This window comes from Centruroides sculpturatus, unplaced genomic scaffold (assembly GCF_000671375.1).
Source record: "Centruroides sculpturatus isolate CEXI.00-Female unplaced genomic scaffold, Cexi_2.0 scaffold852, whole genome shotgun sequence".
Taxonomy (NCBI): domain Eukaryota; kingdom Metazoa; phylum Arthropoda; class Arachnida; order Scorpiones; family Buthidae; genus Centruroides; species Centruroides sculpturatus.
Window position 1 is genome coordinate 239,811 of NW_019385108.1, and position 19,323 is coordinate 259,133.

Sequence of the window (19,323 nt, forward strand, 5' to 3'; positions counted from 1 at the left end):
TTCATCGTAAGATAATTTTAATATATACAGAATGAATTCCATTCTATTAATTATTATTCAAGAATTTAATTATTTCAATTTGTTATAAAGGAATATTTCTCTATCAACAGATGGCAGTGATTAATTTTGAGGAAAAAAAAAAACTGTGTTGTCATAGCGACCGTTTCTAAATATATTTTGTCACTTTTTTTTTCTTATTACAGCAAACATTAATTATAAAAAACAAAAAAAGAGTGTGAGAGAACCGATAAAAGACGAGCTAAATCGTGATTATCTAATTTTATATAGATTAAAACGTCATCGATATTATCAAAGTGTATATTATTAGAGTTTTACAGTAACTATTCCTTTCTTGCGTGACCTCCTGTTCTAGCGGATAGCTGTTATATACAGCTGTATAGCTGTTCCATTCAAAGCTTTTCAGGTAAGAGTAGAATAAAATTAAACATATCTACAGTTAAATAATTAGTATATAAATTTTTGTAAATATTTTCTTATAATTTTTTTTTCTTTTTTTTTTTAAAGATATTCTATTATTATTTATGAATTAAAGGTTTCTCTTGTTGAAAATTTTATAATAATTTACATTTTAAATAACTTTCTCTTATTTATATATTTACTTTTATAAAAATTCAAATGTATTGTTATATTTATCTATTGTTTTTACTCAATTTTTATCTGATATATTGATTAAAACAATCGATAAATTTATGCAGTCGTAACGAATTCTTATAGGACGATCAGTATAATATTTAAGGTTAATAATATTATATTATATCATGATTTTTTTTTTCTGATGTTAGCTTTATACTTTCTATGAGAATTTTTAAATAGAAAAGTCCTCTGTAAAGTTCGTATTTCCTTGAAGTAGAGTAGCAATGCTGGGAAGCTATCATCGTCACTATGTTAAAACGGAATATAGGTGTTTCGAGTATAATTTTCGTTATAGTTTATATTTATAATTAAAATTCATGAGGTTACTAATTAAAAAAATTTCAAATTCTTATATATTTTAATTATATTTTTAATAAAAACAAGTTAAAAAACACAAACTATAAGTCATATAAGTCCACATTTTTATTCAATAATTAAAAAAAAACAAAACAAACCGTGTCTTATATGATGTGATTCTTTTTCATACTTCAGGTGGGTTCGAGTTCCATAATTTTTTGTGATAAATATGCCGGTTTCATTCGTCTCTCATAGAAAAAAAGTCACTCTCACACGTTTTAAATAAAAGAGACTGAATAAACCTTCACACTGCCGGCAGTGCAACAATAACAACTTCTTAACGAAGTTCACAGTTTTACTTCTTGGAAATTGCATAATTGCGATACTCATTCACACCGTAACATATAATTTATATAAATAAAAGAATGGAAGGTTGTGTTTTCCTCGTCTACGTCCCGTAACATACACAAAGCGAAACACAGCTAAAACAGTGTTTTACAAATTTTATACACAGTCACAAGCTTCTACAATCATATTTGGCAGAACTTTCTGAAAAATAGCTTGATTTTCGTCCATGTATATTAAAGATATAGAAGACAACCTTGAAGGAGAACAGCATAAAGATAACGGAGTACTTTCGTTTTTAGCTTTCATTTTTTGAAGGTGTTGCTGTATGACGGTAGTGTGATGAAATCTCGTCAGACTTGCATCATCTATACAGTTTCCTTTACAGTAATTAGCCGTATAACCGGGTGGTTGTATTATCCAATCATTCCATCCGATATCGGAGAATGCCAGAAAAAATTGTTCGCGGCAACAACCCGTCGATTGTTCGGTACAATCTACGTTACGCTTTCGTCTATTGACACGCATTGTCGCATCCGTATTGATAACAATAAATGGCCTATTATCCGAATCTGTTTCTATCGGTTGATCGTCGCATCCTTCGCAGTCCATTTTGAAAATCTGATAAGAATTTAACCAATTGGTTAATGTTCGAGCTATGTTAATCTTATACCAGCCTGGCCTCACCCATTCCATACGATCTTCTCTCAATACTCTTTGCCAATATTCGCTTTCGTTTGTCTTATACTGGATATTATAGAGGGTGTATGTCAGATTGCGTTGTTCTTGCTCTTTGCGATATATCCATAGATAAGCTGAAGCTATTGATTCCGTAGAAACTTTAGACGGATCAACGTAGAAATAAAAACAGACTGACTGAGATGTTGCTTGTGGACAAAGATGAGACGTGGCTAAAAAAAAAAAAATAAATAATTTCATTAATAATTATAAGATATAATAGAAAAAAAATTCGGAAATTTTAAATAGAAATAATATCAACAATTTAAAAATAACACATAATTAAGAATATAAGCAAGAACACTTCTTAAAACAATTGAAAAAGGAAAGTAGAAGCCGACTTTGGAGCTTATTGACCTTAACACATTGAAACAAGGTGAAATTACGTAATCTGGACGAATGCCTCATAATTTTCGTCAACTTTGTTGATTTTGGTTTGACTCCATGATATGTATCGGATCACATGATGGGATGAAAGTTTGAATTTAGCAATAACAAACTACAAGTTTTATAATCATTTTAAAGTCCTCCGGTTATGTTTGTGTGTTTGGAATGTACTGTTACTTGTTTTAGTTGCTATATACTAAAAATATTATTAAGATCTGTTCATAATTGTGTGAACATGCGTTGATTTTCTCTCAACGTTATTATTGCAAAACTGGGTTATAAACACGAAATTGATGACAAAAGTTGAGTAATTTGTAGTTATTTCTTAATCAATGTTCAAACAGATAATAAAAAGACAACATAATAAATAAAACTAACTTCTAGTTAATTAATTAAGTAACAAGACGTGATTTTAATTCACGTAATAATGATCTAACTAAATCAGATCTGTCAATTTGCTTCTTTGTCTCTTGAAAAATGTTTTAAAAAAAAATATGATGTAGAACAGACCATAGGCAAGAAAGTTTTTGTTTATAACTGATCCTAATTACCTAATTAAAAAAAAAGTTAAATTGACCTCATTCTTTTTTAGTATATTCGTGTTTTTCTCTTACTATATTGTTTCTTCTTCTTCTTCTTCTTCTTCTTAAAGGAAGAAGGGCCGTGGAGATTGTCTAGAAGTTTCTAGGCTAATTTCAAGGACAAGCAAACACGTGGTTCAAATTTGACACTTGAACCCGATTAAATAGAAACCCAAATATCTTAAAAAAAACCCTCCATTGATTAGTCTATACTTTTTCTAGCTATCGAATCATCTAGAATATTTATCACCAGTACGAATTTATTGTTTATATTATAGTGTTTAGAGCAATATAATAATGCTTTTTACATAAATAATAGATTTACATAATCTGCAATGTTATATTTAGAAATAGATTTTTAAACTCTCACTTCCTACATTAAAAAAATTTAAATGATAAATATCAATCAAAAAGACATCCTACAGCGATGATAGATACTTACTATTCTCAGAAAGTAGCACAATATTCTGTGTGGTTCCATAATAATCATCCATATTTCCATCATGGATCACAACTTCTTCTTCTGGATTCCCCAATATGACACCATTTGTTATAATATTTGGTATGGTTGATTTATTTAATTTAGGTGGATGCTCTAACTTTAACTTACTCAAAATTTGTTTTTTTATCAGTTCGATACGTGCATTCTTCAATTGTTCCGCAGATAATGTTTCTTCAGTCCTTTGTTTCTGTACAGCGCAATTCTTGCAAGGCACTACCAACCCAACGATGCCACTCACCAGACAACCGATGAAGGCTATCAGCAACAGCATGACAAGTCGTGGATCCATCTCTGAAGCTACAGGTTGCCTCTGCTTCATCATATATAGCGTGCTATTCCACCCCCCCTCTGTCTCTAAAGCTGTTACTAGGCGGTTCGGGACCTGCGCATAACTTGGGTCGTCTGGCATCACACACACACACTCGACCTCGCTTTTCTCCAACTATTTTTTGGAAGATGAATTTATTACTTCGGCATCTTTACACTTTTTCCAATTCTCATCACGTGGGTTATGGGGATCTCCGCTTTTTTTCTTTCTTTTTTTTTTGATATTGAAAGTTTTATAAGTGTCTACGTGACCTTATTCTTTTATAGAGATGGTTTTTAATACCTGTAAATAGATACGTCAGAATGCGTCTAGTCTGTTTTATTTGTTTTGTAAATGACCGCGATTCCGCAATGTTAAGTGAGGCTAATAGAAGGGTTAAGTGAATGAACTGTATTTCTCCCGCCTCATCCCTCTTTGACCCGTCCTGATACCGGAATATAAAGATCTAAAGATAAAGTTTTAAGCGTGTGTGTACGTATATTTATATATATATGTGCGTAATGAGGGTACCCACATTTTAGATAAAGGGCTCCCGAAAGATCCCCTTTCTATAAGGGTGTTATCGAATTTTCTCCTTTCTTGGCCCCTAACATTTCGTTGACCCTTTTTCTCCTAAAGTATTAGGTGACTCATTCAAAAATATTTTATTTTTTTAATTAATGGATATAACTGGAAAGCAAAACTCGGTTGGAACTTCCTTATCGTTTTTTTTTTTTTTTTTTCAAGTGTTATTTATCCTAATTTAGATTTTAAGAAGTGATGTGACGTCAGGGGTAATTTCCGCGAAAAATATTCGTGCAATTCGGTTCAATTATTAAATAACATTTTTCTTTGTTATGAATATAGATTAAGATTTGTATTTTCCTCCCGTTTTGGTAACAGGAAAACAAAAAAGAAACGACAAGCAATTGTTAAATTCGAAACTAAGCCAAGTGCAAAATCTGTTTCCTGAATAAAAAATATACTTTTATTTTTTATCAGTACAAAATGGAAAGTTACAGATTATATTCATTTATCTATTTAATTATTATTTAAAGATAGATAATTATATTTTCTCGTGTATTATTATTATTATTATTATTCTAAATTTATTTAAGCAGAATTTTAAATATATAAAATTATTATTATTTCGATTTAACAAATTTCAAGGTAAAAACCTTACATGAGAGCATTGAGTACAGGGCAAGAACCTAATCATCCCCATGAATGAACAGGATATAAATGGATAATTTTAGACAGATTCATCCATCATTGAAACCTGTTTTATCTTAAAAGATTCTACAACCGTAACGCAAAAATTTACACACACACACACACAAAATGATATTCAGATCTTTATTTTACTTATTAAATTTATTAGAAAATTATTTAATATATACATCATAATAAAATTTTTAATTAGATGACGGTAAACATTTTTATCTGTGACGACAAGCACGTGATATACCTTAGATTTTGTCCTTCAGGTGACCTCATCTGTACATCTGGGGTGCATCAGTAACGTATGTAAGTTTAGAAGCAAACTAGACGTAACAAAAATACCCAAATTTACGANCCTCCGAACGGCATATGTATGGCTACAGTACCCTCTATGTTTGATGTTGCGGGACTAAAAGAAAACCTGAAGCAATGTACTGTACATTATTCGTATTCTACTTTTGATGGCGCAGAATTTCTTATAAATTACCAAAACGTAGACTCAAATAGAAGATGCAAATATTGAAGGATTACGGATCTTTACGCTTGATTACATACGTACGAACTTCCAGTCTGTACCGGAACTCTTATGATTGTTTATTGTTAAAATTGCAGTCCGGCATTGTAGTAAAGTCAAGACACTTTATGGTACGATTTACACACTTTACATGAAGTATAAAACGGATATATTAAATTAATAAATCGATAAATTACACTAAAGCTTCTCTATTATACAAGCTCCCATTAAGCTCTGACAAACTAGTGCTTACAGTATAATCAGCACTAGAATATCCTTGAGGTAAGATGTAACTTGTAAGATGCTCTTATACTACAATATAACATAACTCTCTCTAAAATAAAAATGTCAAAAACGTGACATAAAAATACGAAATAAAGTGACTCGATTTATATAATAATTAATTTTATATTAATTTTGGGACATTGACAATTATACATTTAAAATATTGTTACGTTATGACAAGAGTTACCAATAATAATAACAATCGTATGGGAGATTCATTAACTGATTTAATAATTCAATTGATAGATTAAATAAAATCTTGGGAAATAAAGGGGTAGATTGAAGAGAGAGTTTTCTATATGGGGGTTTGTCAATGGAAGAAAAAGGTTGGTAATTCCTGTTCTAAGGTTTCTTTTTGTTATCTTTCCGAATATCTACTTTATTGGAAACAAGGGAACACATAAAATTAAAGAATTTATTAAGAATTGAAAAAAATCTTTGAAAATTTCTCAACGTAATATAAAGCAAAGATTCATTAATATTGTGAGATAATTTATGTACAGAGATTTTGTGTCTATGACGAAAACAATTCTGAGGTCAGTTAAGTCCTCATTTATGATGAGTTCGAGTTCTTGACCCGTTTTCTAATCAATTAAAACTGTCAATATAGAACGATGTATGATGAAATACATATATTTAAGTAACCTTATCAAGTCACACAGTTAAACAATCTCAAATTTTTTAGTTAATTTATTACTCATAATTGACGTCATTGCTGATACTTAACCCAAAAATTCTATATAAATCTTATAAATTATATATTTGTCAGATATAATGATACAATTTTACATTAACGGAATAATTATTATTAAAATTTGTAATTGTTGGGTTGTATCTTGTTAAAAATGAATTTTTTCATTATCAGATTTTATTTGGAAAAAATAATGGAAATTTAATCATTCTTACATAGATAAGAATGATTTTTAAAAATGGACCCCCCCCAAAAAAAATAATATGATAGAAGTTGAGTTTTCCTGTCAAATTGACCTTCCATTCTATTTTTGGATAGGCCTCAAATTCAAAATATAGTACTTCTTTTTATTCTTACTTATGTCGAAAGTTCTTGGTAGTTTTGTATTTCATTTATAACAGTCATTCAAAAGTGGTTCTTAGAATTTCTGTTTCACATGTGTTCTTAATGCTGTTGCTAAGGTGTCATGAAATTTTTATTTGGTAATATTACTTTTAGTATTTAAATCATTCATTCAGTAAGTGGGTATGTGAATGGTTTCTAACTATATTGAAATAAGCTTTCATTTTTTTACCTTTTTCATTTTAGATTGCATTAAACAAATTTATGATTTTTGTAATATCAAATCATAAAACAATAGCTGGCTGCTGTATTTCACAGACTTATTGATGGCTTTTTTTAATTTTGGAAACTAATAATTACATAAAAATCTAATATGTATTGTGTTTGTATAGATATAATTAAACTTGTGTGTTGATTTAATCACATTATCTTATAAAATACACATATTAACAAAACAAATAATAAATTCTAGTTAAAACAGACAAAACTTTTGCCTTAGTGTAAAAAAGATATGCATTAATTTGGCATATTTAATTAAACATTATGTAACTATGTACCAAGTTTTACTGATGATGACCCACATTATAAGCACTAAATACATGAGCAATTGATGAGAGATTTTCTGTCTGAAATGCATATTGCAAAGACAAAAGTGCTGTAAACTATAATTGTTTTTAGAATATTTGTGAATTGAATTAAACTGATTTTAATAAAGAATTGTTCTACAAGTCAACATCTTAGTTCCTGAATTGGAAAATATAATAATTCAACATTATGAATTTTAGAAATGCAAAAGTATATTCATTGACAAACAAAATTTTAAAGGTGGAATTAAAAATTATAAAGCAAACAAGATTTAATGATAAATAAGATAAATGATCTTTCAGTTTCAAAATTCCATTATTTAAAGTTAAAATATATTCCAATCTAAATAAATATTTTTAAGACATGATAAAAAAATTTTCATTTTTCATTCATCTATGGGTTTTGTAGTCTAACAAATGTATACCCGTAGATTATTATAACTAGTTACAGAAATAAGCTTCTGTTTAAGCTACCAATATTTTCTTCATTTATTTTTTCATAGATTTTTATAAAGAACTGGCGCACAAAACAAGTCTATGGCATGTGATGCATGTTGGTGTTGCTTGAATTTAACTTGATTTGCATGGACTAACAATTTATACAATGCTATAAACAACAGTGATATTGTTTTCACTTATGCTGCTTCAGAAAGTATTATGCTTAGTAAGGAATAAATGCCATAGCAAAAATGTTTTTTTTTTAAATTGGATATAACTTGTTTTGCATGCCAGCTCTTCATATATGAATGAAAGTTATTCATTGAATTAAATGAAAAATCAAGAATATAATCTTTGTTTCTTTGGGACAATGGAAAGACTATTATGAAGGATTTTCGAATATAAAAAGTAGCAATTTTAATACTTTCAATTTTTATTCAAGCAGTATAGAGCTTCTTGAAATGGAACTTTAAATCAAACTGTGTAAATGCAGTAGAATTTACAGGATTTTGCATGTTAATTGCTTTTTTGAAGAGAAAACTTTAATAAAAATCTGTAAGAAAATATTGTTTACCAAACTAAAAATGAACTTTTTTAAAATCAATCTTGATATTTCACTATTTAATCAAAGAAGAAATGTTAGGAATATTAGTATAGTAATAGTAAATTATTGATTGTGTATTATTGGAATCTATTGAAATATTTATTAAACTGAAATTCAGAATCAATAAATAGTGAAGCTAAAGAAAAATTGAAAGCTTTTGAAATTTATTGAATTTGTTAGTTTTATAAATTTTAAGAAGTAAGCAAAAATCAAATAAATTTTATTTAAAAGTGACTTGTGCTTATTTTTCTATTTTTAACCTAAGTGAATTACTTCGTTTAAATTGAATATTGTATGAAATGTAAAATTTTTATTCTAAGCTTTTAATTCATTTATCACATATCAATAAGCCTTTTGTGATTACTAAATTTTAATTAAATTAATTAATTAATTAAATTATCTGAATTATTATTACATTATTTTAACTATATCACATTGCTACATGCAGACCTATTGTATTCATCTGCATATATTGATTTTAGTTGATAAGAAGTTTTTAAAATACAAGTTTTTATTTCTAATAACTTCTTTTGGTTGTATTGATTTTTCTTCTTATTCTTGTTATTGTATAGATTTATTTTATTGATTTAATGTAATTAATTTGTCTCTTTATGTTTATCAAATCATGATTTCTGTGAAATCTTTGGTGCAATTATGACATTTTTTATCTGTGTAATCAACTTTATTGATTTAATTAAATTAATAACATTGTAATTGCAGTATTGGATAACAGTTAAAAAGAAACATATCTAAGGCTCTTATATATTTCAAAAAGCTAAATGTTAATTGAATTATACAGTATATGTTTATGCCCACATATGTACTGTACATGTGTGTGAGTGAATGAGCAAGAGAGTTGAATATTCTGTATTTACTACAAAAGCAGAAATAGAAATTAACAATTAATTTTAAGTCTAAATTTCTAGTGCTCTGATAAGATGACATATTATACAAATGATTCAATTGTAGTACAATATTTTAACATAATATTTTTTAATAAGATGTTTAAGAAATGTAATAGCAAATTTCTTTATTGTATGGTAATGAAAAAGTTATAAAAATCAAATGCTTTTATACATGGCTGTTTATCAGACAAATAAAATCACAATAAAATATTTAGGATATTGAATGAAAGGATTTTATATATTCACAAAATTTATATCAAATAAACAGATGTTTCTGTTAGTTAAAACTCATTTTTATAGAGTAAATAGCATTACTAATTTCTTCTCATATATTATTAACATTTTGCAACTCTTTTGATAAAATAGCTGTGCCTGATAGATGTTTCATAAAGCAGCATCATAAAGTATAAAGCAGTTGTTTTATATCCTATAAAAATTTAACATTATATCGCAATAATTGACATATTAGTCTTTCTATTCCAGGGAATGAAGTAAATGTTTGGTAGAATTTAAAATGTCTTATTATAAAGCATAATTTACAGCATTCATCAAAATATTAATTTAGTGTTAACTACAGAAGAGATTTATCTGATCATTTTTTAAAATGTAATTATTATTACTGTAAATATTAAAAAATTAAGATAATTATACAATTTGAAACACATCTAATAATTTTATGATTTAATTTTAAGTTTCATTTAATGATGAATATTTTGTTTAATTAATTAATTTGATTAAGAAAAAACTCAAAATTTATTTCTAATTATTATTTGTTATTCTATTAATGTACTTGGAAAGTAGTATTATTAAACTTAATAAAAATTAAATTTGTTATTATTATTAATTATTTATTCAATGTAAAGGACATAATTTTTAAGCAGTTCAAAACATCAATTTCTTCATGAAAATTATCCTGGGTTATGATAAAATATTGTAATTTAGTTTCATTATGGTAAATGATAAAAGGGACAACTTATAAGTGGTGCAGATTTCAAAATGTTGGGGGGGAAAGATGGATAGCCCAGAGAGAGCTTTATCTTTTCTACAATACCTATACTCTGAAGATATGAAGGATATGTGGCAAAGCCATTCTTTTTTCATAACTGTGCAATGTGAAACATGGCAAGGCATCAACAGAATGTTTTGCTTAGAAAAAGATTCTAAAATCTTTCAAAACAAATTTTTTTTTTATAATTAATATGCTAGTATTTAAATTAAAATTAACATCAGGAGATTAATTAAATACTATAGATAAGCAGTGGTATAATATTGTCCATTTGTATCTAAGAGCAAAAGCAGTTTTCCTCATAATCAGAAAATTTGGACACATGTTTTGGGTAGCACCAGACACATACTTGGTGTATATTTTCACAGTTAGAAGAAAATGCAGAAAAAATTCTAAATCAAGCAAAAACAGAAAAGGAGAATCCTAAACATAGAAATGGTATGAGTTATTGGTTACATCATGTATTGGTAGATAACATTTGTATAGCTTCCTCACAGGATATTGTGATTTGCTACATAGTATACAGCAAGTCCTACAATGAAGATTGGATTAAGTGTTGCATTTGTAAAAGATGAGCTCATGAAGAGTGTGTAAATCTTCAAATAGAACTCAATTATGCATGATATGTGCCTGTTATTTGTTAAACCTCTCTTTTAAAACAAAACGAAAGTTTTGTTTATAAAATCTTTCAAAAAAACTGCAACTGTCCAGAGCTACATTTTAATTTTTAATTTTTGGACCCCTTTTTTTTTTTTTAATAAAGTTTAAATCTTTATAACAGAAAAACAAAAAGGCAGCAGATACTATTTATTAATTTATTATAGTAAGAGGATGCATATAGTTTCTAAGGACCTCTAGATTCAAAGGAAATGCCTTTTTTAATTTTGGTAAAAAATCTTTAAAATATGCAGCCCCATCTTTCATGTTTTAATGAAATGAGAATTATCTAGAATATGATTTATGCATTAATATATCAATCAAAATTTTATTTGAATCTATACACAAATTGAAACTCTTATTATTGTATTTAAAATATAATAATGCTTTTTACATAAATAATAGATTTACATAATCTGCAATGTTATATTTAGAAATAGATTTTTAAACTCTCACTTCCTACATTTAAAAAAATTTAAATGATAAATATCAATCAAAAAGACATCCTACAGCGATGATAGATACTTACTATTCTCAGAAAGTAGCACAATATTCTGTGTGGTTCCATAATAATCATCCATATTTCCATCATGGATCACAACTTCTTCTTCTGGATTCCCCAATATGACACCATTTGTTATAATATTTGGTATGGTTGATTTATTTAATTTAGGTGGATGCTCTAACTTTAACTTACTCAAAATTTGTTTTTTTATCAGTTCGATACGTGCATTCTTCAATTGTTCCGCAGATAATGTTTCTTCAGTCCTTTGTTTCTGTACAGCGCAATTCTTGCAAGGCACTACCAACCCAACGATGCCACTCACCAGACAACCGATGAAGGCTATCAGCAACAGCATGACAAGTCGTGGATCCATCTCTGAAGCTACAGGTTGCCTCTGCTTCATCATATATAGCGTACTATTCCACCCCCCCTCTGTCTCTAAAGCTGTTACTAGGCGGTTCGGGACCTGCGCATAACTTGGGTCGTCTGGCATCACACACACACACTCGACCTCGCTTTTCTCCAACTATTTTTTGGAAGATGAATTTATTACTTCGGCATCTTTACACTTTTTCCAATTCTCATCACGTGGGTTATGGGGATCTCCGCTTTTTTTCTTTCTTTTTTTTTTGATATTGAAAGTTTTATAAGTGTCTACGTGACCTTATTCTTTTATAGAGATGGTTTTTAATACCTGTAAATAGATACGTCAGAATGCGTCTAGTCTGTTTTATTNCTCGAGACTTTTAGCACTGAAAAACCGAAAGCAGTCGTTTGTGAAGATCAGATAAAACAGCTCTTAAATAATGGTTACAATTATTTACTTAATTTTATATATACTGTAAATGTTTAAGTTATTTTTATATTCAAGAAGTCATATATTCAATGAAATAAAAAATTCTGTATATTATTCTTTATTTGCATCATGAACTGTTGTAATTCATAACAACACAGTCTCCAATATACTTTGTATATAATGGAATCATATTAGTAATTTAAACTTCATTTTATTCAATAAAACAAAACTTTAATAAAGTTTAAAACTTGCTATTATTTAGAATATAATGTTTATCTAGAATTCAATCATAATTTCAAGTTTATGATGATAATATTTTAAGATAAGATGTGAAAAACAAGTGATAATTATATAAATTCTTAAAATTGTTATTTGTAAACTAAGAGAGAGATATTTTAAATTAAATATTTTTGGTCATTTTGATGTTGTAAGAATGTGTAAATTTTTTGTAAAAAAAAAAAAAAACAGTAGTAAAATATTATTTAAATAGAATACATTTTAATTTATTAACTCTAAACTCAGACTGATACTACAAAATGTAAAGAATTATCAATAAATAAAATATTCAGACAATAAGTGGACTTGGGTCAGACAAAATAAAATAAAATCAGTCAGTCATTTGATTCACTTTTACTTTTCTTATCTTTGACCATTGAGGTCAAGCAGTAAAATGAAAATTGCCACTGTCTGTCACTACAATTACCATTCCTCCTCTGTCATGCTAAATTATATCACACAACCTATGTACTCTTATTATAAATATGTATTACTGTATGTTGTTTTCAATAAAAGAATTTATGTATGTATAAAATGAAACTATTTTTAAAATTTTAAGTTATGAAAATACACTAAAATTTGATTAATTTTTTGCTGTTTAATGTGTTAATTTTTTTATATATATTAATNAATTTTAAATAATTATTATAGTTTATAAAGATAATTTTTATTTTCCTTAGAATGTTTTTATTATAATTTAAAAAATGACAGAAGTATTCGGCTCTGGATCAGTTGAGAACATCTAACAAGTGTCTAAATCCTGAGCTAGCATTAGTTCTAAATTATGCCGCTGCCGCAAACAGCGTCAATGGTATTTTCTGCTCATCTTTATAAATCTGTTAAAATACTATTTCAGAGGACGAATTTTGACCGTAGGCGTCGAATGGGGAGGAGGGGAGATTATAAAAACCCGAACAAAACTCTGTTAGAAAACACTAATCAGGTTGTTGTCATCGTCACTTATCGTCATACATATTAATGTTATTAAACTTCTGTCTTATTGGAATTAAGCCTACGTTATAAACTTTTCCCAAGTTATTCATTCATTCGACAAGAACCTAATACAGTAGTAACGAAAAGGAAGGAAACTTAAAACGGTTGCCGCAACGGCGTGTATTGTGGTGAAAGTTCAAAGGTCGTGTTACGAAGGAGATTTGCCGGCAACTTTAAAGTGTGAGAAGATATTCGGTATTCTGGTATTTATGATCGTAACTGCTTTGTGGTGGCTTAGGTGTAATTTTTTAAATAAATCATTTGTTGAAAAAATGAAAATAATGTTCGAAAAATGCTACTGCTCATTTTAATTATATATGCTGCATATACTGTCGGTGATAGAACAATATGCATTGATATTGGGAAAATCAATATTTAAAAAAAACTGTTCTTTTTGCGATACGTAGGGCGGGATGTTAATTATTTTCAACCAAAATTTGTATTTTATTACGGTTGGTAGCAAGCTTTTCCCCTACTTAATAGGTTAAGGCAAAACAAGGTCATTTGCTTCGAAAACGTCTACTGGCCGTTTTCGAAAACGTCTACTGGCCGTGTTCTTTATTATAAGCAGATTACAGTAAGGTATTTTTTATACACGATTCGTATGTAGTATTTAATAAATTGTGAATTTAACCAAGCCTATAATATGGTGGCAGAGTGAGCCATATCTCACCACTCCTAGTGCATGAAGACAAGCAGACTGCTTCTCCAGCGTTTAACATTTGTCTAGACCTAAAAATAATAAATTCTCTTTGGTTAGCAAAGTGCCTAACGAAATTTCCTTTCTTTTTATGCCTTTGGAACAGCAGAGTTGCATATGACCACTGGTTAAGAAAAGATTGGTTTTGAAAAAATATGGTAATTGGAAAACGGAAAGTAATCAATGTCTTTTTATTTGCCCATAACAAAATCATACTGTCACCATTCCATATTAAACTAGGCCTGATGGAACAATACGTAAAAACTTTGAGCAAAGACAGTTTGTGCTTCGACTATACATTACGTAAATTCCTCGAGACTTTTAGCACTGAAAAACCGAAAGCAGTCGTTTGTGAAGATCAGATAAAACAGCTCTTAAATAATTCATATTCCGGTGGAAAACATTTAGCTTTGGTTTATTTGTATATCACAACGCGAAACGTGTGCGATGTGTCGAGGGGATGCCTCCCGGGAGGACTTTCTATGGGAAACTGGCCCTATTTAGGTGTTACACACGTGAAGAAAACCGGGAAAACTCCACGTGGCTAGTCCGTCGGCAAGATGCAAACCCACGACTAGTGTTTAGTGATTTTATCCACTCGGGCACTGGTGAGCCTGGATGAAAAAGATTGACTCTAGTATCCTGCCGTCTCGTATCCAAGAAAGTTTTGACAACTACGCCGAATTACTAGAGGATACACTCTCCAATTTTAATAAGCTTGGCTGCAATATGAGCAATTAAGTAAATATAAATGTCCCCAATTTTGACGGACGACCGGTTCGAGCAGCATAGCCTATAAGGTGGTCGGTCATGCTGTATCTCCAGAACTACAGCTCTGTGATAGTGTAAAACTGGTGTTATATTTGCAATCAGCGCCTGAATTATACCCAAGAATAGATGTCAGTTTTAAGGTGGCAAAATATGTATTAGTGTTACGATTATTGAATTTCTACACTATAAACAACCATAACGTAGCAGTGGCGTGCCGTGACAATTGATGATAGGGAAGCTGCGTTTCTGTAAGAAGCCGACTTCCAGGGGCAATCAGCCAGCGTTGGTCTAGGGCAGTGGTTCCCAACCTTTTTTCATTAGCGTATCCCGTGACATGTCATATCTCTAGAATGTACCCCTCATTTAAGAAATTTAGTGAGTAATCGTATTGTTAATTTTACATATTGTAACTTTAAATTAAAGAAAAAAAAAACTAAAAGAAAAAATGTATAATAAAGTTGTGATTGTTGCTAGGAACATTTTTTATCTAATAATTTTTTAATACCATTAGTTTGTGATACATAATATATTATTTTTCTGCCATAATAACTAACTTTTTTCTGTACCCCTAAACAACCTATCGCGTACCCCTAGGGGTACGCGTACCACAGGTTGGGAATCGCTGGTCTAGGGTCCATTCGTATTCGTTTGTTCGATAAGCCAGTAAAAACCGTAGACTTCTCTAAATGTAATTTTAATTAATAGATTATCTAACGCACTTAATTAATAAATTAGCAAGTTCAATATAATTACCTCTGTTATATTAGATTCAATAGATTCCCTATGCCCTCTAAATGCCAATTCTTGCTTCGATAACATTTACTAATTTAGATATAATATATCTATTAGCCGTAACTTTGTTATAATTTTCAATATTTATTTTATATTGTTTACTAATGTTAAATTCTATTCTGTTTTGATTTCCAAATTGCTACAATTTTACGAAAGAATTTATGTGAGATTTACTATTTTCGTGTCTTTTGCGAGCTTTACTCAAATTATTTAAATCGTCAAAGCTACTCTTATTCCACACACTAATTTCATTTGAAAATAATAGGCAAGGCCAACAAAACAATTTTTGCATTTTTATGCATCCACAAAGCCATTTTATNAAAACATACAGGTAAATTCTTATCTGTTGGGTTAAGTTATAAATCTACTCGTGATTCGCGTAATCGGGCGAGGGCGGCCAAATATCTAGCAGGCGGGCGGCTAACAGCCCGGTACCGGTCCTGGATAGAATTGGATGCGTTATATGTGTAGCAGCCACCCAAGGTCCTAGGCTTCCACCGGCTAAACCGGGTGAGGTTGGTGCTCTGTAAAGCGCATGCTGACAGAGCATCTGGCTTTTTGGATGCTGACGATATAGCGTTTCCACTCCGCTACTCCGCCACTAATATTCGAATATACAATAGTAATAATTTTTTTTTTTTCACGTGTAGTATAGAAATTTGTAATAAGATACATAATTATAATAAAATATTGTGCGATAATTTTCATATAATTAAAATGAATATGTATTTATTTTTTAGAAAATACAAGGGAAGCGGCGCATCCACCGCTTCCAATGACGGCACGCTACTGTAACGTAGCGATTTTCATTTATCGTATCTCCATAGTAATAAATCACATAGTATTTAGTAAATTTGGTTAAAAAACGTATTTATTAATTCTATAGTTGTATAGTTCGTCCAAAAATCGAACGAACGGAAGGCCGAGCGGTCAAAAATGGCAGTCTACCGCTCTGGGGACCCGGGTTCGAATCCGGACGGGTCGATAAATCCCCAGGAATTCTTCGAGGGGCGGGTCTATCCGGATCTATCGGACCCCGTCCATATATCCGGAATGTTTGTTTTTAGCAAACCCGTCCATAATGGACTTGCTAAAAAAAGAGGTCCACTTAGTGCCCACAGGGCGAAAAGAAAAAAAAAGAAAGAAAAAAAATTCGAAAGGACTGCACATCAGTAATTTTGAAATAATGATTTTAAGAACATCACAACGAAAAATAATATGTAATATTTAAAATTTTAATTACTAACAAAGTAATCGATGATTATTAATGCATCATTTAAAATTAAGTTTAATAATAATAATAATATTTATCGGTTAGCGTTTTCGCACCGAAAGGCGCCGCTCGACGTCAATTCGACGAATTAAGGAAGCAGAAATGTTATATACGCACTAATGTCAGCTGAGAAAAAAAATTGGACAAGTTCCTTTGATTAAGTAACCTTCGTTTGAACAAAGAAAACTTAACTGAATTGGTAAATATCAAGATTTTATATTCGTAATGCCATGTTTAAAAAAAAAAGATATGATACAATAACGTAGCTGTATGTATGTTTTGAATTTCAGTAGTTGCTATAGCAAAATTAGTAGCTGTTCGTATTAAGAATTGATTGAATTATTGAGTCTCTGCATTATATATATATATATATATTTCAAAGGAATTTTCTAATTATTTAAGATGATGTTAATAGAAAATATTTTTTTTATAAATATTCTAAATACATTCATTTCTTATTGTGTACATATTCCTTGCTAATATACTGAGTTAGTTCCAGAACGTCGTTATAAAGTAAATATTGCCCTAAAGTAAACTGCAACCTTTTTTTGCTCGTCGGTGTATGGACTGAGCGATTAATCTGTAACGTCCGGTCGTTACGAATAATAATGACGAACAAAATTGGACACTAATAAATTTCAATTTTTTTTTTTTTTATCGTAACTGATCGGATTGACCGGTCGTTGCGAATACTGCTATTGACTGGTCGGGTAAAGCGACGACGATACCTTGAGGAGTGATCGTCTGACGTACGCTAGCCGCTCGGTACTCTTGTCTGAGTTGCGCCTGCATATTGCATTTAGTGTCAAATTTTAAATTTGTGCAACCGGTAGTTAAACTGGTGTGACATTTTAATTTTACTTTTGCCTTTTAAAATAATGTTTTCTTTTTTAAAAAGTAACAATTGTGGAGCAAACGTTAAGTGATGTGAATAACTGCTTCGACGACTGATTAAATGAGTTAATAGAAGTAATAGCTCAAAACGGTCAAATTTTTACAAAATTGGTGTATTCGACAATAATACAAAAAGTGAGTGTGTTAAAAAAATTAAAGTGACTTTGAAGTTATTGGAAGAATATCGGCATTTATGTAGATATGATGATGTATCTATTGGAGAAATAGAAAAATTAATTGTGCCTGTAAAAGAAGGTGATTTGATTAAATATTATGTTCGCACTGAAGAAATATTTCGGATGTTGCGTGACGACCATATTGCTATTGACCGTGGTGGCAGAAACCGTATGGAAAACGAATAAAGTATGAAATATAAAAATATTACAAGGATATGAGATATGATTGTAATTTACTTGAACTTCTGTTTTTTCTGATAAATTACAATCATATCTCATATCCTTGTAATATTTTTATATTTCATACTTTATTCTTTTTGATTACAAAGTCGTTCCTAAGAAACACTTTGTAATCAAACCAATTTTAAGTGATGACATGAACTCAAAACATCAGGTTGACCTTATAGATATGCAGTCGCACGAGCAATATAAATTCATACTCGTGTACCAAGACCACCTGACTAAATTCGTTCAACTATGACCATTAAAAACCAAAAGGGCCTATGTTCCTTTCAGACATATTACAATTTTTGGTGCCATGAGTATTCTACAAAGTGATAACGGAATAGAATTTGCCAAGAACATCATCAAAGAATGTGTAGTTATGTGGTCTGAATTAAAACTGGTGCATGGAAAGCCCAAGCACTCACAGTCAGGACTCAGTAGAAAGATGTATATTGGGAAAATATTCATCACTGAAAATTCCTGTCACAAAATGTTATATGATTAAATGAACCATAGTATAATAAATGCAACTTTTCATTTTCTTTCATAATTCACAGTCAAGAAGACAATTTGTTGTTAATTGTTTTATGTATGAATCCTAGCCACTCAAGGTCCTAGGCTTCCACCGGCTAAACCGGGTGAGGTTGGTGCTCTGTAAAGCGCATGCTGACAGAGCATCTGGCTTTTTGGATGCTGACGATATAGCGTTTCCACTCCGCTACTCCGCCACTAATATTCGAATATACAATAGTAATCTTATTTTTTTTTTTTCACGTGTAGTATAGAAATTTGTAATAAGATACATAATTATAATAAAATATTGTGCGATAATTTTCATATAATTAAAATGAATATGTATTTATT

General features: G+C 29.7%; 2 protein-coding genes across 2 annotated transcripts in view; one reads left to right on the plus strand and one right to left on the minus strand.

The window, feature by feature from the left end:
* The first annotated feature begins 342 nt into the window (after window positions 1–342).
* The window catches only part of LOC111634820 (cystinosin-like), a 31,385-nt gene continuing 12,404 nt past the window's right edge, over window positions 343–19,323 (plus strand). Inside the window, exons 1-2 of the mRNA XM_023379652.1 lie at window positions 343–424; window positions 17,210–17,363. The gene's annotated coding sequence lies outside the window, so the exon portion shown is untranslated. The remainder of the gene's footprint in view (window positions 425–17,209; window positions 17,364–19,323) is intronic.
* Window positions 1,060–3,838, minus strand: LOC111634819 (growth/differentiation factor 8-like). Its single transcript, XM_023379651.1, has 2 exons — window positions 3,445–3,838; window positions 1,060–2,207 (listed from the first exon to the last, which is right to left on the minus strand). The coding sequence occupies exons 1-2, from the start codon at window positions 3,824–3,826 to the stop codon at window positions 1,456–1,458; spliced, it is 1,134 nt and encodes a 377-aa protein (XP_023235419.1). The 5' UTR covers window positions 3,827–3,838; the 3' UTR covers window positions 1,060–1,455.